The sequence below is a fragment of the Adelges cooleyi genome, unplaced genomic scaffold (assembly GCF_023614345.1).
Source record: "Adelges cooleyi isolate 19-005CV unplaced genomic scaffold, UGA_ACOO_1.1 ACOO_flye_CR_arks_rails_tigmint_CR_PRNA_108, whole genome shotgun sequence".
In the NCBI taxonomy this organism is placed as follows: Eukaryota; Metazoa; Arthropoda; class Insecta; order Hemiptera; family Adelgidae; genus Adelges; species Adelges cooleyi.
Window position 1 is genome coordinate 13,203,828 of NW_026095761.1, and position 20,833 is coordinate 13,224,660.

The 20,833-nt window shown below is 29.5% G+C and overlaps 6 protein-coding genes across 7 annotated transcripts; 3 read left to right on the plus strand and 3 right to left on the minus strand.

The window, feature by feature from the left end:
- Positions 1-205: 205 nt before the first annotated feature.
- LOC126844364 (autophagy protein 12-like) lies at positions 206-985 on the minus strand. Its single transcript, XM_050582513.1, has 3 exons — positions 727-985; positions 535-671; positions 206-473 (listed from the first exon to the last, which is right to left on the minus strand). The coding sequence occupies exons 1-3, from the start codon at positions 782-784 to the stop codon at positions 351-353; spliced, it is 318 nt and encodes a 105-aa protein (XP_050438470.1). The 5' UTR covers positions 785-985; the 3' UTR covers positions 206-350.
- Positions 986-2,045: 1,060 nt separating this feature from the next.
- LOC126837937 (ras-related protein Ral-a) lies at positions 2,046-4,021 on the plus strand. 2 transcript variants are annotated; one of them, XM_050571952.1, is made up of 5 exons: positions 2,046-2,185; positions 2,462-2,568; positions 2,641-2,849; positions 3,305-3,479; positions 3,577-4,021. In XM_050571952.1, the coding sequence occupies exons 2-5, from the start codon at positions 2,464-2,466 to the stop codon at positions 3,691-3,693; spliced, it is 606 nt and encodes a 201-aa protein (XP_050427909.1). In that variant the 5' UTR covers positions 2,046-2,185; positions 2,462-2,463; the 3' UTR covers positions 3,694-4,021. The 2 variants fall into 2 exon arrangements, with proteins under 2 accessions (XP_050427909.1, XP_050427918.1); XM_050571961.1 differs by having other exon boundaries at positions 2,062-2,185; positions 2,433-2,568.
- Positions 4,022-4,132: 111 nt separating this feature from the next.
- LOC126837920 (GATOR complex protein WDR24) lies at positions 4,133-7,731 on the minus strand. Its single transcript, XM_050571912.1, has 10 exons — positions 7,244-7,731; positions 7,041-7,160; positions 6,625-6,847; positions 6,347-6,560; positions 6,038-6,286; positions 5,808-5,974; positions 5,503-5,707; positions 4,892-5,285; positions 4,540-4,823; positions 4,133-4,468 (listed from the first exon to the last, which is right to left on the minus strand). Exons 1-10 carry the CDS (start codon positions 7,335-7,337, stop codon positions 4,181-4,183), a joined length of 2,238 nt encoding a protein of 745 aa, XP_050427869.1. The 5' UTR covers positions 7,338-7,731; the 3' UTR covers positions 4,133-4,180.
- Positions 7,540-10,629, plus strand: LOC126837923 (ras-related protein M-Ras-like). Its single transcript, XM_050571926.1, has 5 exons — positions 7,540-7,778; positions 7,871-8,119; positions 9,697-9,850; positions 10,059-10,221; positions 10,282-10,629. Exons 1-5 carry the CDS (start codon positions 7,736-7,738, stop codon positions 10,360-10,362), a joined length of 690 nt encoding a protein of 229 aa, XP_050427883.1. The 5' UTR covers positions 7,540-7,735; the 3' UTR covers positions 10,363-10,629.
- A 299-nt stretch (positions 10,630-10,928) lies between these two features.
- On the minus strand, positions 10,929-13,091 carry LOC126837929 (INO80 complex subunit E). Its single transcript, XM_050571940.1, has 5 exons — positions 12,884-13,091; positions 12,662-12,802; positions 12,188-12,369; positions 11,964-12,093; positions 10,929-11,412 (listed from the first exon to the last, which is right to left on the minus strand). The coding sequence occupies exons 2-5, from the start codon at positions 12,761-12,763 to the stop codon at positions 11,182-11,184; spliced, it is 645 nt and encodes a 214-aa protein (XP_050427897.1). The 5' UTR covers positions 12,764-12,802; positions 12,884-13,091; the 3' UTR covers positions 10,929-11,181.
- Positions 13,092-13,163: 72 nt separating this feature from the next.
- LOC126837949 (LYR motif-containing protein 4) lies at positions 13,164-14,478 on the plus strand. Its single transcript, XM_050571972.1, has 3 exons — positions 13,164-13,522; positions 13,594-13,714; positions 14,265-14,478. The coding sequence occupies exons 1-3, from the start codon at positions 13,437-13,439 to the stop codon at positions 14,313-14,315; spliced, it is 258 nt and encodes an 85-aa protein (XP_050427929.1). The 5' UTR covers positions 13,164-13,436; the 3' UTR covers positions 14,316-14,478.
- The last annotated feature ends 6,355 nt before the right edge of the window (positions 14,479-20,833 follow it).

The following is a 20,833-nucleotide window of genomic DNA, read 5'->3' on the forward strand; positions in this document are numbered from 1 at the left end:
CTTATTATTCACATTTTTGAACAACTACAATTTAAGACGACAATAGCTAATCAATTAATAATGAGTCTGTGCACAATTTCATCAAACAGGTGTTTTAAACATAAATAGATGGACCATATATTTTTAAAAGTATTGTTTTGACCAGATGCTATACTAAATAATACATTTTTCAGGACTAATCTATAACTAAATATGCTGATATAGATATTATGCTAACTATGTATATTTAATCAATGTAATTATAAAAAAAATATATAATAATTTTTAAATTATTTATTTAATTAGAAAATTAACTAAAATAAATCTTATAAATTATAACAAAAAATAATTTTCTTACAAAGTGTACATATTTATCCCCAAGCTTGTGTTTTGCAGTAATAAAGAACAACGCGACCATTTGTGTTGTAACAATCATAAAGATTTTTCATTGTCTGGTCCGGAGATGGAGCAAACGCTTGATTAACATATAAAAACTAAAAATTCATAATAATGATGATGTTGTACAAATTAAAAAGTGTTTTTTAATTGACTTACTAAGGAATCAGATGGATCTAGTTTCAATAATTTACGCAGGAACTCATTTATTGCAGCTACTGTTTTTTCCTTTTCGACCATCCACTTTTTGGTCTTCAAAATTGGTGCGTTTCCAGTTGCTTTTAACAATATTTCAACTAGAAGATTCAAAAGTTAGAGTAAAACGTATGTTATCTATTTTGACAAGCTTACTTTTTTCTTTATTTTCTGGACCCGGTGGTTTATTAGTTTCACTTACAGAAGATTCCATTATAAAATATTATATTATTATTTCCTTACGCGAACATGGCTTATTTACAATGATCAATAATAATATAATAAGTAACAATATTTCCTAACAATTATGGTATTTTTCATTATGTTTAATCTACTAAACGTACATTTTAATTATAATATTAAGGTAAATATTAATTTGTTTTTTTAAATAATTCTGTAGTCTGCGATGATGTTACCTACAATTTTTAATTATTATTAAAATTTTGATAAGAGCATATACATGATAAGAAGTGATAACATATATGATAATTGATAATTATTTACAACTTTGTTTACATTGCGAATTTGTATTTTGAAGAGAAAATTGAGAAAACATGAAACATCATGTCATCTCGACAATTATGTAAAAAATTAATTTTAGATAATATAATATATGGGTTAAAACGCCAAATACGAACTAATGGTTGGAGCACCACCCCTTGAAACACCCTACACGTCTTGTACAATGAAAGAAATTTTCTCAAATTTGTAGGCATTATTTTTTTGATTATAATAGCCATGGTCGTATAAAATATTTTTAGTAGTTATTTCTTTGAATCTTCTTTTTTGTCGATTTTTATAGAATCTTCGACAGTAAAAATTAAAAAATGATTAAAAATCAGTTTCGTATATAAAATATTCTCAGCTTTGTGAAAAAAATATTAATTTTTTCGAGTAACAGAATGTCATTTAAATTGAGTTTATAATCTAAAAAGTAGTTTTTCATGTTAACATATTAAGTGTATTCTAGTACAACTATAATAATATTAAGTATAATTTGCAATTGGAAATTGTGGCATTCTATAATTTATGAATACTTTCTGCCACGTAAAGTGGTAAAACAACTTAAAACAATTTTTTTATGAGGGGATAGTATGCTAATAAGTAATAACCTATGCTAATTAAAATGTATTAACCGAACAATCTTGTTTTTCTAGTTCTTTTTTTTTATTAGCGTGCTACCTACTTGATCCATTGATGAGAAATCGGAGCTTATTTTGTTAAAATATATTTAAGTGGTTATCAATTTATTAATTCCTAGAAATTCCCTTGTTTATGTCAACAGTAAAACATACTACAAATAACAAAAGCTCAAAATATCTGTGTAACAAAAAGAAAATTATTTTATATGAAAAGTTCTCAGATCATTAAATATAATCTAGGAATATTTATTGTTTTATTAACACACACAAAATGATTCCCTTTATGTGGTCATACTGTTAGTTTAGCCTCATCACAGTACCGACCAACCCTGTCGATTGACGAACATTGATAACATTCCAAATGTAAACAAAACTTTTATGAAAAATCAATTAACATTTTCTCTTCTAGTACCTAGTTGTAAATTGTTAATGTTTAGTTTTAGTTTAAAATAATTTGCATATTCGTTTGTGAGGTAATTATTATTATTTTTATTTAGTTAAATGATTTATTACGAATACTATTGTACCGAACACGTTTTAATAGCATACAATAGACGCCACCTTAATTTCTATGTGTTTTCCCATGATTGTTCTATAATTACTGAGAAAGCTATGACCCAAAGTAGTTTTCACTAGTAAAGATTCACTCATTGTGAGACCATTTATTTAAAAGAATACACAAACACTTAATACACGTACATCTATTTTATACTTTTTTAGTTATAAAGAACATCGTATTTGTATTACAGCCATGAAGAAAGTCAATCCCGAACAACCTGCTTTGCACAAAGTTATAATGGTCGGTAGTGGCGGTGTCGGTAAATCGGCACTTACACTGCAGTTTATGTATGATGAGGTAAGTTAAACTACAGTATTAATAAAATCAATATTTTGCGCATAACAACACTAATGACACGCCCCATTTTAGTTCGTCGAAGACTATGAGCCGACGAAGGCAGATTCGTATCGTAAGAAGGTCGTGTTGGATGGTGAAGAAGTCCAAATTGACATATTGGATACAGCTGGCCAGGAAGATTATGCAGCCATACGCGATAATTACTTTCGTAGTGGTGAAGGTTTCCTGTGTGTCTTTTCAATCACGGAGGATGACAGCTTCCAATCTACTATGGAATTTAGGTATTTAAAAATTAATCATATTTAATTTCCTGTTAAAACATAATATTTATGGTAATTGAAAATATACATTTTAAAATTTCTTCTAGAAACCATAATCTCATGATGTAGCGTTGGGCCTTAGAGGCCTGTTAAGCTGATGATGATACATTTTAAATTATGTTTCTAATTCTAAAATTCATAATCTCATTGTTTTAATAAAATTGAAAACATGCAATATAAATTAGTTCAAGATAAAAAAGAAGCTATTTTGTATAATTAATTGTTAGCAAATTTTTAGTTATATATACTTTGATGCTTTAAGAAATAATAAAAAAAAAATTTTTTTTTAATTTAGATTTACTTTTATTAACTGTAAACATAATATTTTAATTAATTATTAGTCGAGTAAAAATCATGTAACAGAATAATTACTAGGAAAAAACACTATACTAAAGTTTATATAACCTTCATTTTAGAGAACAAATTCTGCGAGTGAAGAATGATGAGAATATACCATTTTTACTGGTGGGAAATAAAGGAGATTTAACAGACAAGCGAAAAGTTTTATTGCAAGACGCTCAGGCTAGAGCAGAAGATTGGAAAGTGCCATATGTTGAGACTTCAGCCAAAACCAGAGATAATGTAGATAAAGTTAGTTGACATATTGCAATAAAGTTATTTCGATTAATTTTAAAAGTTACAATGATAATAATAATAATAATAACCGCCAATTATTATCTGTTTTTAGGTATTTTTCGATTTGATGCGTGAGATTCGTGCTCGTAAAAAGGAAGACGTTAAAGGAGCAAATGGAAAGGGTAAAGACAAAGGCAGGCGGAAGAAGTTGAAATGCACTTTACTATAAATATTTTTTTTAATCGACGATTACGAAAAAAAACCCGATTTATATTTATTATAATATATGTATTTAATTAATTTTTTTTCCTACTGCTATCAATTTTATTTTCAATTTTAACTCTAAAATATCGATGTCTTCTCTTTTTATAATGAATATCGTGTACAAATGTAAAATGTATTACCTCAATATATTATTCTTTCTTTCTTTTGTTCCACGCCACACAACTACTTCTTTATATTAATTTTGCTATCTATCTTTTCCTTTAAGCCTCAATCGTATATTTTTATTTTATGTATTATTTTTATACAATTTTATTATATCATTTGAAAGTACAGTTTTGCGTTTTTTTTTTAAATGAAACAAAAATCCAAATATTTTGATATATTTGTGATGAATGTGATATAGTATCAATTAAATATTGATTATAAATAATTGAAATATTTCTATAACTAGCAAATAATAAATTAAACATAATGCTTACATTTAGTTTAAATTAGTATTCACACATGTGCCCACACCCTGTTGGGCAGTATTTGTTCTCCAAAAACCACTGTTTCATGTGGCCAATGTGTCCGCCATGAGCACACCCTTGACACCAGGCGTACATGCCACGAACCACTCTTTGACACAAAGCACATCGTGCACATTCTGAATGTCGACAATTGAAACAGTGACGACTACTCCGTGTCAACCCTTTGTAACACCATCCGCAGCTTAAGTACACCGAAGTAGAAATACGGTTTAATTGATGAATACTATTAATACGAGATAACTGTATAACCTACAAAAAATAAATTTATCAAAGCTTCAAATGAAAAAATTAATATTTTTTTTTGTTATTTTGTATTTTACCGTTGTGGCATTGGACCAAAGTTTGAATCTACTCAAAAGATCAATATATGCTAACATCCATTGTTCCATTTCGATTTGTAAAAGATGGTTAGGAATTTTAGGGTTAGTCAGTTCATTTCTTACGTCGTCATTTAGTACAATAAGAGCACAAACCGCTGTTTGGACATCACCTTGGTCGACGTGGAAACGCAGAGCTTTTGCAACAGTTTCAGTGGGATCCCAAGGATCAAACTTGGCTGGGGAAGTTATTCGCAATGCAGGTACAGTAATCTTACGGCTAGTCGCTGTAAATTAATTAAATTGTTTGACATATCGAAATAAATAAAAATATAAAATCATTTTTATTTTTTACCAGATATGTGTGCAACAGGAGAAAGTTCCGGCATATAGTTATGATCGACGATTGGATGGTGTGAAATTTCATGTCTCAGAGTAATGGATTCAGCTGGCACTACCCAGTTGCTGTCTTCATCGACAGTTTTACTATCCATACCCAAACCAATTGTTTCAAATTGATCAAGCTCGGCACCTAAAGGGTCCATTTCTGTGTCTCCAAAAAAGAAATCGCCCAATGGTTTCTTTCTTTCTGGTTTGTGACCTTCTTCTTCACTACTAGAAACAGCCAAATCTTCTTCATCTTCTTCAAAGCTACTCTCAATGTTTGAATTACTTTGAATGTCATCTTTAGGGGTATTATGAGATGTATAATCATATAAAATTCGCAGTATATTCCATACAAGATGTATCTAAAATATGTTAGAAACTCGTAATTAATGGGGGAGTTTTCTCTATTTAAGAGAGGAAGGGATAAACTTTTTTATATTAAAATTTGCTACATGTAAAAATCGAGCTAGTAACAAGATATTTTATAAGTCTAGACTCTAGACACAAAAAGAGAGAAAAAAAAGACAGTATAAAATTAATATAGCATTGAAGCTCAAATAAAAATTGTTATCTACATACAGTTGGTTTTCCAACACTGGCCGCTACATTAGCATTGTGCTCACAAAGCTCGGCTAATGGCTTTCCGCTAAGTTTATACTGGGTGGCACATGTCCGAAAACAGTCAGTCTCATCCGATAGACACAAAGTAGCTTTTGGATCTCGAAATACATTCATCTGACTTGAAGTATTCAATTCTTCCTCTCCACTTGTTGTTGACGTTTTCCTGAAAATTAATTACGCTAATGATTAGTAATACTTTTTAAATTTATTATAAATTAGTTTATTACCATTGATTAATAAGTGTTATCACTTAATGTTATTACCTAGATGTTTCTTTGCCTTTGTCAACTTTGTGAATTTCAGATTTATTTAAAACGGTTGGACAACAGTATGCGAGATCGCCACTTATATTGATGGCCATACCTTGAGGATTCGAACTCTCCAAAGGCAAGTCAGCTTCACTAATGAAGTTTTGATGTAATGTACTATCCTGTCGGTTTAGAAAAGTAATATTAAACCAAAGTGACTATACACCGTAAAGAAAAAAACTTACCCTGTTTGTAGATAAAAGCACATAAGGATCTCCTTTCCAAGCTATACACGTCGCAACATCAGTATGTTTTGTGAATGAAGCATAAGGTATATATGGACGACGCACATCCCAAACGTTAATAGCAGAGTCCAAGACTAACGCACTAGATGCTAAATGGTATCTACGATAAGGTCGCCATTTTATTCGACCCACCGGGGCTATTGTGCTAATTGTATATTCTGCTATTGGTTTGTTGGTTACATTCCAAACCTAATTAGAAAGTGTACATTACATCTTTTTTTTTTGAATTGACAATTTTGTATATTATACCTTAATACTTTTGTCGCGACTTGCTGTTGCCAAGAAAGGAAGTTCTGAATGCCAATCACAAGAAAATACTGGTCCATTATGTGCAGAAAATTTGTTTAAACACTTGTCATTTTTTCTTAAGTCCCAAATTTGTATAGTACCATTTTCGGATGCTGCAGCAAACATATTATAATTATGAGGACTAAATTGAACGTCTCTAATGCTTTCAGAATCACTAAAATATAATATAGACATTTTTGTTAATTTTCCAAATAAATATCTCAGCGGATATTTGGTACCTCGAATACGTTTTAGGTGGTTCTTTTAGTCTTAAATCAAAGCATTTCATGGTTCCATCTTGCGAACCAGACATCAGTAAGTTAGGCTCAACACAGTGGAAAGTTACCTTGTTAACGGTCCTTCTGTGGTCATAAAATACATGTTCTTGCTTATTTCGAGACGATCTGTTTAAGTTCCATGTAACTACAGCACCACCAGTAGTTGCTGTAGCTAGTATGTTATCTATAAAAAAATACATTTTGTTATGATGCAATGACTTTGAAAATAGTATTAGATTTATAAATACAGTGGTATATTATGGGAAATTTTTTAAAAACTCCTCCAAAAAGTTTTCACCCTCCGGAATACACTACTGTATGCATAAATATATATATACTTAAAAACTAAACATTAGGTATTATATTTTATATTTTACCATCAGCTGGGTTCCAAGCAACATCCATGCTCGATGAACTCTGTACGCTCGATGTTTTCCCACATCGTAAGTTAACAGATTCTTTAAAGCCGCCTTGATCGATGAGGAAAACCTTGAACACTATTACGCCAATTAATATAGTAATGGACTAAGCACCGATTTTCTTGAATCGATCATACAGGGTAAATTATACAAGTACTTACCGTTTCTGCCTGCGACAACGACATGAGTGTGTTCCTTGTTCAATGCTAACGAATAGGCGGGTCCTTCATGTAAAAAGTAGCCTTTGCCGGCCATTTTTCGGGTTTGAAGTCCGAAGTCGGCTCGCTGTCTTAGATCAAAAACTAAATAAAAAATTAATTTTGGAAAAAAAATTTGAATTCAAATTACAAATCTGCCGACTGCAGATTTTGACAATATGGCGCATTCGCAGTGCGCATATTATACTTTATCGTTTCTTATCACTGTCCACAAGCACTTAACTGATAACAATTATTGTTTTGTTTTAGATTTTTTTTTTTTAACAATATGCGGTGCAGTAGTCCGTACTCACTAGTCATTACTCAGTACTGAAGATTTCAGCTCAAGTTTTTTTATAATAAATTCTCACCGTAAACCGAATTAATTTTTATTCCGTCATTTTTAACCTACCGGCATGCTTACACGATTGAACGAAACTACTGCATAATGCTTGAATGAGTGACCATGTAGTATCAGAACAACTGGACCGACCTATAAGTAAGTGAGAATTTAGAGAAAACAATCAACACTGCAATACGATTAACCACAAATACAATACATTTATATATCTAATGTCCTGTTTTTCATAGACAAGCTGTCGTCACGGTTTCCATTTACGACACAACAGGAGTTGACGCGTCATCGACGCGCTATAACCCAGGCCCCCAACCAACCATTACCCACTTACAAGCTGGTAGTGGTCGGTGACGGTGGTGTGGGGAAAAGCGCAATCACCATTCAGTTTTTCCAGAAAATGTTTGTAGTAGACTACGATCCAACTATCGAAGACAGTTATATACAGCACACGTGTGTAGATGAAGAATTCTGCATTCTTGATGGTAACGACACCAAACTGTAGTTGTAATTTAGGGCTAGTAAATTCCTGGTTTGACTAAAAGCAAGTACGAAATTAACATTTACTATGTTATTTTCCTACACCTATAGGTGTAGCATTTTCTATGGCCTTTAAATCCCATTAGTGGCCTCCCACATATAAATTTGTGCCTTATGAAGTACCTTCTACATTCATTTAGGCTTGTTTTTACCATAAATAATATTACCTTAACAAATTCATCTCATCATTTTTAGGTACCTATATATTTATTTATTGTAAAAACAAAATAATTTTAATACGTGTGTTTAATGAGTTATTAATACTAAAACTAATAAAAATGTGAATTAGTAAAATACATTTTGCAAAAATAAAACAACGACGTAGGCTTACCACAGATAATAAGTCAAAACATGAGTGTTTTTTTTTTTTTAACTTAATTTTAGGTAAATCCTATTAGTAATGGATACTCATGTGCGTATGTATTACTAAGTCCTCCTCATACCCATTTCATAATAGTCAGTATTATGTATATTATTACGTAAAGTTGCTCACTCAAATACTGTTGTTCATATTTAGCCTATATGCAGTAACGGCACAACATATTTTTTTCTTAACTTGCTTTTGAAAATTGTTCTGAAGGCTTAAAGTATAGTGCATAAGTATGGTGTACAATTTAAATGTATATAGAAAATTATACTATAATTTTGTTGCTACTAATGGCATGTGGAATTTAAACTGAAATGTATCACCTACATTGTATTAGAATGGAAAGCATAATAATGTATGGTTATACCTATACATTTTTCAAACAATAACAAAAGAAATGTCATGTACAACACAACATGACAGTAAATATAAAAACAATAAATGATAATTACCGGCACATGTGTTGGTTCAAAAACAATTTGTATTAGTTTATAAGTAATATAATTATTTAAATTTCTAAACTCAATTTTCCGGTACTGCTTAAAAGAATTATTGAACTCAAATTCATATCATATTTGATATATTTTATGAATCGCACAACGTAATATTGAAGTATTTGTAAAATGCCTAATTTACTGTTAGGTATTGTGACAATGATATTTATTTTGTTTTATAATACGTGAAATTTTAATTGTAATGCAGTAAGATTAATTGGTCTACTGTCAATAGTGTTTTAAGTGCTAGAACTATAGATGTGCAAGTGCCACAGTAACACAATTGACAGGTATTTGGTAAAAATATCAGAAAAAAAAAACAACCAATGGTAAACAAATCCATAACACAATTAAAGAAATTTTAATTTTTTATCCAATTAATATAATATACAAATTATAGTCAATAATATTATTTACATTAGTACAAAAATAATTTACAAATTAAATATGTGAATATAAAAAAAATAAAACTGGTTCCTTTGTTTTTAATACTTTTGATTAAAAAAAAAATGATATGACTAAAAAAAAAACATAATTATGTATTATATAGCTGTTTGCTCTGTTCGGTTAGGTGTTTAGCACTAATAATAGTTTAATGTGGGAAACAAGATAAAATAAGATATTTATGTGGTTAAATTAAAAGTTGAAAATGTTTTTATAGTATTGGACACGGCTGGCCAGGAAGAGTTCAGCGCAATGCGGGAACAGTACATGCGAAAAGGAGATGGTTTCATGATTGTCTATTCTGTGACAGATCCAAACAGTTTTAAAAACGTACCAAATTTCTTCACTCAAATATTGCGGGTCAAAGATAGGTAAGTTATGGTTGGCCTTACAAAATAAAATATAATTAATAAACAATATTTCCCAAAAATGAGTGTACATTTTATTGAAATCAAACAGTTTGAGTACCTATTTAGAAGACTGTAGAAATGAAAGTTTGAAAATTGTTTTTAAATTTTGCTTAAACGATTTTAACTTGTTTGATTGTTTTTTAAACATTGTTATTTTTGTACTTTACAGAGATCAATATCCAATATTGCTTGTTGCTAATAAGGTCGACTTAGTGCATTTACGCAAAGTATCCGAGAGTGAAGGACGAGAAATGGCGAACCGATTAAATTTGCCATACATGGAAACTAGTGCCAAAGATCCACCACAAAATATTGATGGTGCTTTCCATGAGGTAAACAAGATTTAATTCGTTAAAGATTTGTTTGTGTTAATTATAACAATAAATTTGTAGGTGGTACGTATAATACGCAGTCATCCTAAAGAAACGCCTGAGGATCGTCGACGAAGACGACCTAAATGCCATATTATGTAAAAATGATCAAAATGTATTTCAAATATGCTCAAATTGAGGCAAATTCAAAGTGAAACGTCGCACACAATAAATAAATTTCAAAAAATTCAAAAACACTAATTAATCAAAACTATTATTTTAAGCCGAGTTTGTTTATATTAAATTCCATACATTTTTGTATACAAATAAGTTTTAATTAAACGCTAAATAAAGTCTGAGAAATATTTTGAAGATAAGAGATGACATTTTTTTGTATAATTGAATAAATAACTTTGTTGTGTGTTATAAAAACTCAATTTACATGTCGTAATATTATACATTTATACAAAAAGCTTTGTAAAAATAAAAATAAAATAAAAACATCAAAACTAAAAGTTGTTATCATTAAAAATAAAATACTGAATTGTTAAAGTCTAAAGTAAATATTAAGTGGTTAACAAAATAAGGTACATGTTTTATAATTGTAAACATGATTTATATAAAAAAAAGACATCAGTTTAGGTAAACCATTGAGTAAAATAACGTCTCTTAACTTTACAGTATTATTCATTTTAAAATCTTAATGTACAAATAATATTACAATATTACATAAATATCATATGTTGTACATCAACTTAACCATTTTTGGTTAAATACCAATATAATTTCGTTAGAGCTATATTTTATTGGTATAACACTTAAAATAATTGTATTTTAGAAATATTTTTCTAATATAATAATGACACTTTTTAGAAAACAATGTTAACAGGTGCCAATATCGGAATTACTTATTATAGTACATGTTATAGTAGACTTGTTTTTTGAAGATTATCGTTGTCAAAAAAAAAAAAAGTAATTTAACTATTTTGTTATGCTATCGACGCTGATCATATCTTCAGAAACGTGATTAGGAGACGTGTCCATGTCAAATATTCCATTCGATTCGGTCTTGACCGAAAAATTTTCAGGAAACTGCGATAGGTCTGTTCTCAAGTTGTGGAGTGCAAAATTGTTTGTTGCAGGTTTTTGATCAAGCAATTGTTTTGCACAGTTTTCTGGCGTTGTCAATGTCAATTCGTTTTGTGGAAGTTGCTAAAATAAACATGAAATAATATTAATTATAGTTGAAAACGCCATTTTGTAGACCACGATAAATTTAGTACAAAACTAATAATAAAAAAAATCAAATTTGATAGGGAATGGAACTTCAGTGTTCAGCTAACGTATATTTGATTAAAGTTTGTTATAAGTAATTAAATAACATTTGTATGTATGTATGTATGCTCGTTGAATTAAAATCCACAATTAAGAATATGTAATATTTATGTCAATGGGTTTTAATAATGAAAAACAAAATGCCCATGATTAAAAATTAAGCATGATTATTTTTACTTCAACAGCGTTTTTCATGGTTAAATATAAGCTCGTTATTAGAAATATGACATTATTAATCTTGGGTCTAGTCAAATTTTACGAGTAAATATACATAGAAATTTTAAAAATATAAGTTGTTGGTTTAGTACTCATAAAAGTTTATCATCGATTTATTATGGATTTTTTTTACTCAATACTGTGCCAACGTCATAGCAGATAATTTGTTGAGTGCATAGTTAATTGTTATAGATGAGTATTGGTATAGTTACCATTGGCATTGACTTAGATGTTTTAGGGGTTGAAGGCTTTCGTTTTTTTGGCTGACTGGTTGATGTAGTTTGAGGACTCACTGACTGTTTGATAGAACCAGACGCGTTTACAGATGGACCTTCTCTCCGCCTAAGTGGTTAGGTTAATACAATAAAAGTGGTTAATACAATTATTACGAAACATTAAAATCAAAGAATTCAAAAAAATACTTTAAAATGCTAACTTTTTTGGTTCTGGTTTGTTGCATTCGCCTTCATCTGACGATTCTGTCAACTCATCATCACTGCTGCTTATTTCCACCCGTTCATATTGCAAAAGTCTTTCTAGTAAAACACTTTTGTCTCGAGAAGCCTTAAGCATTTTTCGTTGAGTTTTTTTGAGTGTCTGTTGAAATATCTCATTTTCCTAAAAATTGTTTTAAAAAAAATTGTATTTAGAACTGATTTTGTATAATATGCATTCAAATAATCCAATTTCACACTACAGTTCAAGCATGAGTTGGTACCTAAATGATTTGATTAAAATGTTAATCAATTAATTCATTTGAATTAATCAAATCGGCTGATCATACTTGTAAAAGTAGTGTATTTTCAGTTTTTAACAACCTCCCAAATAATAAGCAGACTATTTCTGTTTAGCAGTGTACACAATTTATAAAAATTGGAAATTATACAAAATACTGGAAGTTGAAGCTTACGTATATTAGCAGTCTCAATTTTCGTTTCATTTCCTTGTATTGCTCTAAATAGTTAAAATCCGGAGAGCTGTTGTCGTCGTACGGTTCGTCATTGACCACCATATTATCTTCCGACGCTTTTTGATTTTGTGAAATCTTGAACTATATTATAAAATCAAGCACGTTTTAGAGTGAAAAATAAGCCAATAACCGAGTCTACAAATAGTTTGCTACAGTAATTACCTTCAAGTGTAAAATTTAACCGAAACGTTTTCTACTCAGTACTCTCTAATAATTAGAATTACAATTTATCATTTAACTGGGTTCAGGTACACACCGGTAGAAAAATAATAATAATTACAGATCACAATAGTAATTATTCAGAGGCAAAGTCGTACGAATGTACATAAAACTTAAAAAAATATATATATATCCATGGAGACGCGTTTTATTATTATCTATTATCTATTGGTAAAATCCTGTTATCACTAATGATAAGGTTCTTATCTATTCTCTAGCTCATTACGGTCACGGTAGCCGGTGCGGAGTGCAGACTGCATTTAAGTACAGCATGCAGACTGCAGTACGACTCTGAACTGTTTCAGATTTCAGTTATCGAGACCAGAAGACCGGTAAAAGCTCTCTGTTTTGTTTGCCCATCTCGAGTCACTGAAAAAGAAACAAGTCTACATTGATTTCTATGATCGGACATCTCGTGGTTGAAAAATCGGCTGTTAATTCAATTTGTCTATAATTCGGTACATTTTTTTTTAACGGCTTTGTTTTTCCACTTGCAATGGCGTCTACGTCGAAGACGGCGGTTTTGAAAATGTACAAGACAATGTTGCGAGAGAGTTCAAAATTTTCATTCTACAATTACAGGTAAGCGCAGGAATGAAACCTGAGAAAATATTCTCTACCGTATTTTAATCGTACTCATATTTCAAATATAGAATGTATGCACTGCGACGTATCAAGGACAAGTTTAGGGAAAACAAATCTCTTAGGGACCCAACTGAAATTCAACACAACATGCAAGAGGCAAACAAATATTTGGAAATCATCAAACGACAAGTAATATTGCCAAAAATACCTTTGTTTTATTCTTGACCACAGTGTTGGATACCATAACGTAGACACATCGTACCTTTTATAATATTATTAATTGTTTACTTATGTTATTATTGTGATTATATAATTCATGGTTGTTATGATGTTATTTGACTACACATTATAATACAATTAACTGCCCTAACAGTTATTACTTATTGTAATACAGATGTTTTGCTTTTAATAATGGTCTTTTCACTTATTTGCATAACAAAGTAATTAGCCACTTCACCTTTACCTTCATACAATTTCACCAGTTAAACTATTCAATTTATTAAACTAGATTTTATCATTTATCTATTGATTGCGTTCATTTTATTGTTAGTAAATTCCATTTTTATGGTGAGACAATTTGTGGTTTTATTATTAAACAATTTTATTTTTTTGTAACCATACGAAAATTTATTTTTAGATAATATATCATATTTTTTAATTTAATGCCTTACATAACTACGACACTTTATATTTTTTTACAATTTATTACGTATAATTAATTTGTATTTTGTACTTGAAGGTTATCGTTGGAGACTTGTACAAATCGGACAAACTGGTGATCGAAAATTGAACGTAGCATGAAGATTACTTTAGTTTTTATAACATAGTTATTTCACTATTAAATGAATAAATATGTTTTATAATATGTATAACATTATTATTTTGAAGTAATTTTTTATGCATGTCAATATTAGTTATTGTTCCTAATAAAGATATATTTTGTGGCCATTTTATCATATAAGATATTTTTTATTGTGTTGACTGAAATGTGATCTAACTGGTTAATTATGTTTATAATCTGTATTAGGTATTAGTTAAGATTTATTCAAGTATATTATATATATTAATTTTTGCCGTTGAATAATAATTATTAATAAAGATAATATACTTTCATTTTCTGTTTTATGGTTTTTAAACGAAATAAACAGGCTATTTGAATACAATAATATGTTTTTTTAAGTTTTAACCTTATAGAAGTCGAATGAATTGACTGATTACAGTTTGTTGAATAACGTAATATTTTAGTTGTGGTAAACATACAAATTTTCAATGTAAAAATGTCAGAATGTAAAGTTATATTATGTTTTCTAACAGTTGATAAGAGTTTTTATACTTGACATTTTTTTATATTAAGTTAAAAGAAAAAATGTGTTATGCCTGTATATATGTAAATTTGTATGGAATATTCTTTTTACACAGTACTACCGATAAACAAAAAAAAAAATTCATAAACCCTTTCTCTAGAAGGGTAGACATTTTTTTTATTTCACTTTTTTGACCCTGTAAAAGTACAAGTATTTTCTAAGCCGTTAATCGTTTAATTTTGGCCGCACAGTTGTTGTTCAGTAAACTGTTGAATGTACCTTTGTTAAAGTGGAAGTAATAGCCCTGTATAAAATTTTTGGTTTTTAACAAATGTATACATGTATACAAATGTATGGTTTGTGTGTGAGTCAAACTATAAAAAACAGAAAAATTATTTTGAAATCGTCTGTATAATGTACCAAGTTCACTTTTCATTCTGTACATAAATTAGGTACTTATTACTATTATTTTCCACCCTTATATAATTTGTTTGTATCCATTTAGCCTTCATGTAATTTTACTTTGTATATTTATCACCCTAATTGCTATGACTTAGTCGTTTTATTACTTTTTGTTTTTTTTGTTGAAATTACTAAAAACTAGTTATAAGTGTCTGAACTGGTTACAATTGCTCTAGAAAAATAATTTCAGCAAACAAGCTGGATTTAAAAAGTAAAACGGAATCAATAAAAACCAGAGTAACTTTGTGGAAGTATTATAATTTTTTATTATTATTATCATTTTTGTGGATTGGGTTTTACCTAATAAAAAAATTATAAAATAAAATCGCGACCAAACAATTAAGAAACTATTAATTATACTCGTCTAAACTATATTTTTATTACATTTTGTAATAACTTTATTTCATAAATCTATAAAATCTTAAATCACTGTAAAAATGAACAAAAAGTACTTAATTAAAATGTAATTTTGAGTGACGACTCAAACAGAATTAAATCCTAGCCGGCATAACGACTTCTTAGTATAGAATATTGCGATACTTACAAAGCTTACTATACAAAAAAGCTAACTCAATATAGAGCTGTTAATTACCGCCAAACACAAATTATTCCCAAACCACCCTTGGTGACCATGACAGTGTGATGCAGTGATTTAATTACTTCTCAGAAGTATGTTCCACGATAATGCGTTTAACAACGTTACAACGATATCAACAAAAGTACCTAATATGAAAACCTTCACTTTTTTTTATTTTTTACATTTTATTTTAAAGCACTATCATTTATCTGTCTGTGGTCGCCTCGGTGTTTCCTCGTCTGTGTACTTATATTTATATAGGTATATATGCCTTCTACATGAACGATCTCGGCCGGACGGGTCGTCGGTGGAAGACCTGCGGGCATTCTTAGATGTTCTAAATCATTTTTATGTCTGTAATTATAGAGACGGACCAAAAGTAAAAATAAAATCAAATTTCACGTGCCATGTATGTGTATAAACCTCAGGAAAAATATGTCTGTCCGTCCAACCATATCTCACCGTTATATATTTTTTATTGTGAACGTTGTAGCACGAGCCGCGCGCAGGGTCTATGAGTATAGGTAAGTTATATTATACCTAAGTAGGTATAATATAATGTTGTATAGGATGTCGTTAAAATTATTAGTATAAAAAACATTTTATAATAGTAGGGTGAAACTCGAAATCTTGCTTCTCCCCCAAGTCCGCTGTAGACCTACACTATTCGTTCCAGGAACAATATTTTAGTATATCGTTTCATATATTAACATTTGAAATTTGGCTAAATTATTTTTTCGTAAGTTCAAAATCAACTCCCCTATCATATGCTGTTTTTTGGATCATCACTGGTTGTAATAAAAAAAAAAAATTATGCAAAATTTGACTTGGAAACGTTTTAATTAATTGTAAAATTTTAATGAAAATGCACAACATAAGTATAAAATCTAACTGAAACATGTTCTATGTAAAAATCTAGGTAGTTTTGAATTTAAACGATTTATATCTTAAATTGCATACTTAACATTATTGATTAATGGTTAGTGGTTCTATATGGTTATTATATTTCAAGCATTTTCATTAGGCACTTAAATTTAGTAGGGTTTATTTGTATTTGTGTTAACCAGGAGTTTCGAAAGTCCCAACCTACACAACTACATTAAATCACGTATACTTACTTAACGAATTTGTATGAGTACGGTACAGGTTTATTACATACTTTATATTAATTTACAGCTTTTGTTGCTTATAATAGTCCATTGTCATTGTAGTACTCGGCTATTTTCCACGAACCACCGGACTTTAAGACACATTCTTAAACATTTATTTTCAAGAGTTTTTAACTTCTTAATTTGTCTTGAAGCTGTAGACTGGGAAGGCATATAGTGGCAATTTTATCTGGTGTAACTTTGAGTGAGTTATTTTTGTTTATATGAATTTTCCACGTTATTTTTTTCATCTCGACGAATCCCGAGGTACATGACAGTCATCTTATTACTGTTCCAGCTTTGTTCAAGTTTGTATAATATTATATACTGTCAAAAGGCAGACCATATATTGTATAGCAACACACAGCGGCCTATTCCGGTCTTGCCTTTTAACACTTAGCTACAACAGCTATTCTCGTGGTATGCCAATGCAGTTTGTGCATATTTTACTATATATTACAAGTTATACCACGTCATATGTATTTCAGAAGAGTAAACGGATTTGTACAATATGTATAATTAGGTAACCGGGGTGTTCCCTAACCCCAACGAGGGTCTCATGAATTTTTATCGGATATATTAGAAGCCGGGTGTCGTTCAGCCAGGACAGGGACGAAGGCGGTCGATCCCTCGGGAACAAGTGGCGCGCACACGGCCACACGCGTTAATCATACGGTATTATTTTATACACTATTATTATATATGCATGCATTTTGTATGTATTTTATACAGTCGGTTAACCGCGGTAGGAAATGGCAACAAACGTGCGCTGTGTGGTCCGAGACCGACCGTGACATATCGTCCCTGATTATGATAATATCTATTATCAACATACACCTCACCCCACCGACCACTATCGTCGTCATCGCTCTAAACGCCTTTATCGTAACGCCATTATCCGTCACGGCAAATGTAAATAATATCTTTTATTATTATTAGCTTTGACGCAGGGGTGGCCATCTGAACTCGTCCAAGTATTATTTGCACGAGTTCGCCTGCTGTCGGTGAAGAAAAAAAAAAAGCCCTTCCAAGTTTCCACCAGTTGTTGCGGCGATGTTGTTTACCAAAAAGATTTTTCTTACAACTGTATCCGCTTCTCGCTTACTTGCCTCTGATGAGTAATATTCAATACATCCCTGACAACAGAAAAAATAACGGTAGTAGTTCACCACACCCGATTCCGGGGGACTGGGGAGGTTTGAGGTGGTCTATATATAGTGTCTATAGACACTATACATGAAACTAGACCTACATTTTAGGGGGATGCTAAAATGATATACACCCGAGAGCAAATTAAATTTGTTACTTATAATAAGATTGAACTACAGTTAAGTTTTCATTGTAAATATCACAAGTATAAATTTTAGATTTTAAGAGTTTTTATAAAAAAAATAAACGCATTCAATTTGTAATCTATTGGTATCAAAAATATATTTATTGATTTATATAACAGTGGCCCTCGGTGTTTAAAATTGTATTTTAAGTACTAGGGTGGACACGATCGGAGTTGATCGACTGACCTATCCTATAAGTCTAATTTTTTTATGTAAGCCAATGACAAATACTTGTTAATGCCACAAAATTACTAGTTTAAACTTTTAAAGAACTGTCATATTTAAAAAAAAACATTTTTTTTTTAAAAAGACCTACTTTTACATTTTCATTTCTATATACAATTGCCCTACTTAATGGCTCTACGTAACTTCTATATAGCTTCTGATGCTCAGTGTTATATGTATAAACACTCGGTTTAAATTTAAAAACATAGTAGATTATGTGGGAAGAGATATTAGGAGATCGGAAAATATGTACAAAACTGTACAGAAATGTATTAACTAGAATACAATTTACAAAACATCCAATTAAGTACTGTACAGTGTACATAAATTTAAATTATTTTTAGGATATGACTTGGAGCTGTGTATCATTGTAGTTTTGACTTAACGGTTTTGAATACTGCAGCAAACCTGATTAGTAGTGACTACAACAGTACAATTAGTAAACTAATCTCGATGCCATTTTTTGGGAAGTTGGAATAAAAAATGAAAATCTTACTTCTTTCAATGTAAAAGTAAGACAAATACCTTTAGGCATCATATGCTATTAAAGTTTCAACATTTATGAATATTGTTCATATTTTTGAAACAATTCGTATAATTGTATCTTTATATTTTATATCGAAAACAAGTTGTTTCTTGTATTTATTACACTTATAAGAGCTGTGTTATTTTACAAAAACAATTTTTATAGTTTTACATCACATTATTGTTGTTTAAGTAAACCATGGCGTATACAAGTAAAATACACTAAAATATCACTGATTGTTTTTTTGCTAATTTTGTTTACATTGCAGCAACAGCCGTTGTGAAAATGGTGGTATCTTATTTAGAAAACATATAGTTTCGGTACAAAACAGATATAAATTTAAAACTCAAATTGGCTATGGAACCGAAAGCACCTCTCTAACGTACTTAAATTGTGTACACTAAAAGTGTATTTTTATGAATATATTTATACATATATCTATTTATTTCATATAATATATTTGGATATCTATTGTTTTTACTATGTGGGCTATTGCTTTTGTACATTTGAAGTGATGTTTTTGCTTCCGACTGCATGTATCAGAAAATAAATAAATAGGTAAAAGGTAAATAAATAAAGTTATTCTAACCAATATATGAATTATTAATTATTAGACATATAAGGGCGTTCGCTTTAACTATTGAAGCACCAAGGTTATGCAGTGCGAGAAATAAAATAGCTTAAAAAATGTAAATACAAAAACAACTGTAAAAAAAACTGGTTTTCGATAAAAAAATCAATATTAAAACTACATAAGTTGGTTTTTTTTTGGAAAATATGAAGATTTTATACTATTAAAAGTACCTATAGGAATTTATCATTTGTTTACATTACAACAGTCGCTGTGGAAAACAACTTGTGCTTAGACGAAGCCCCTGCAAAGTATTTGTTATTTGTTTACATTGCAACAAATAACTTTGCGAAAAATAATAGGTTTTTTTTACTTACAGGTGTACTTGTCACTTGTTTACATTGCAATAGTCATTGTCGAGAACGAATTGTTTTTTTTTTTTGTAAAAGAAGTTTGTTTTTACAATGTTAAAATTTTAATATTACAATACTAAAGGTATTTGTCATTTGTTTACATTGCTATACAGTCATTATAAAACTAAATGTATTGAATTTAATGAAGTCGGTGTATTGTTGGGTTTTAAATACTACAGAAATTAGATATAACAAATTTAAAATCCGAAATTGAGTAAATATATTTAAAGAGGCCCTGCATTTAGCTGTATTTATTTTTGAAAACTTATTTTTATGGTTAAGGGTTAAAATATTAATTTCTTTACTATATATATATAACCATAAGTAGCTTAAAGTTTTTTTTTACAAATTCGAGATTTGTATTTTTATGTAGCTCAAATAAAAATGTATTTTATTTGAAATGAATTTGTATTTAATATATTTGTGTTTGATTGTTTAAATAACTTGTTATTTTTAATTCTAATTTAAACCATTATTTTTTAAATACATTTATTATTACTGTTTTAATTTTTTTTTGAATTGATGACTATAAGGAAAATAACATTTATAATGTAACAAAATAAAAAAAGATTTTCAAAGAGAAAAATTAAAAAAATTCTAAATATCCCTAGAGTGAACTACTTTAGAGCGTTAAAAGCATCACTCGGTATAACTTTTATAATTTATATTTTAGATTTATAAACTTTGTACAGAACATAAAACATTTAAAACAAGTAAAAACATATGTATAATATAAAAAGGTATTATA

What these genes read in the sequence shown, in the direction of transcription:
- LOC126844364 (XM_050582513.1), bottom strand. Translation starts at nt 784, where the DNA reads ATGGAATCTTCTGTAAGTGAAACTAATAAACCACCGGGTCCAGAAAAT. An exon ending in TCCAGAAAATAAAGAAAAAA is followed by an intron (nt 672 to 726) that starts GTAAGCTTGTCA and finishes TGAATCTTCTAG; the next exon opens with TTGAAATATTGTTAAAAGCA. An exon ending in TAGATCCATCTGATTCCTTA is followed by an intron (nt 474 to 534) that starts GTAAGTCAATTA and finishes ATGAATTTTTAG; the next exon opens with TTTTTATATGTTAATCAAGC.
- LOC126837937 (XM_050571952.1), top strand. Translation starts at nt 2,464, where the DNA reads ATGAAGAAAGTCAATCCCGAACAACCTGCTTTGCACAAAGTTATAATG. An exon ending in TGCAGTTTATGTATGATGAG is followed by an intron (nt 2,569 to 2,640) that starts GTAAGTTAAACT and finishes GCCCCATTTTAG; the next exon opens with TTCGTCGAAGACTATGAGCC. An exon ending in CAATCTACTATGGAATTTAG is followed by an intron (nt 2,850 to 3,304) that starts GTATTTAAAAAT and finishes CCTTCATTTTAG; the next exon opens with AGAACAAATTCTGCGAGTGA.
- LOC126837920 (XM_050571912.1), bottom strand. Translation starts at nt 7,337, where the DNA reads ATGGCCGGCAAAGGCTACTTTTTACATGAAGGACCCGCCTATTCGTTA. An exon ending in TGCTTGGAACCCAGCTGATG is followed by an intron (nt 6,848 to 7,040) that starts GTAAAATATAAA and finishes ATTTTTTTATAG; the next exon opens with ATAACATACTAGCTACAGCA. An exon ending in AAAGGCAAAGAAACATCTAG is followed by an intron (nt 5,708 to 5,807) that starts GTAATAACATTA and finishes ATTAATTTTCAG; the next exon opens with GAAAACGTCAACAACAAGTG.
- LOC126837923 (XM_050571926.1), top strand. Translation starts at nt 7,736, where the DNA reads ATGAGTGACCATGTAGTATCAGAACAACTGGACCGACCTATAA. An exon ending in ACAACTGGACCGACCTATAA is followed by an intron (nt 7,779 to 7,870) that starts GTAAGTGAGAAT and finishes TGTTTTTCATAG; the next exon opens with ACAAGCTGTCGTCACGGTTT. An exon ending in TTGATGGTGCTTTCCATGAG is followed by an intron (nt 10,222 to 10,281) that starts GTAAACAAGATT and finishes ATAAATTTGTAG; the next exon opens with GTGGTACGTATAATACGCAG.
- LOC126837929 (XM_050571940.1), bottom strand. Translation starts at nt 12,763, where the DNA reads ATGGTGGTCAATGACGAACCGTACGACGACAACAGCTCTCCGGATTTT. An exon ending in AATTGAGACTGCTAATATAC is followed by an intron (nt 12,370 to 12,661) that starts GTAAGCTTCAAC and finishes AACAATTTTTAG; the next exon opens with GAAAATGAGATATTTCAACA. An exon ending in CATCTAAGTCAATGCCAATG is followed by an intron (nt 11,413 to 11,963) that starts GTAACTATACCA and finishes TGTTTATTTTAG; the next exon opens with CAACTTCCACAAAACGAATT.
- LOC126837949 (XM_050571972.1), top strand. Translation starts at nt 13,437, where the DNA reads ATGGCGTCTACGTCGAAGACGGCGGTTTTGAAAATGTACAAGACAATG. An exon ending in TTTTCATTCTACAATTACAG is followed by an intron (nt 13,523 to 13,593) that starts GTAAGCGCAGGA and finishes TTTCAAATATAG; the next exon opens with AATGTATGCACTGCGACGTA. An exon ending in TGGAAATCATCAAACGACAA is followed by an intron (nt 13,715 to 14,264) that starts GTAATATTGCCA and finishes TTGTACTTGAAG; the next exon opens with GTTATCGTTGGAGACTTGTA.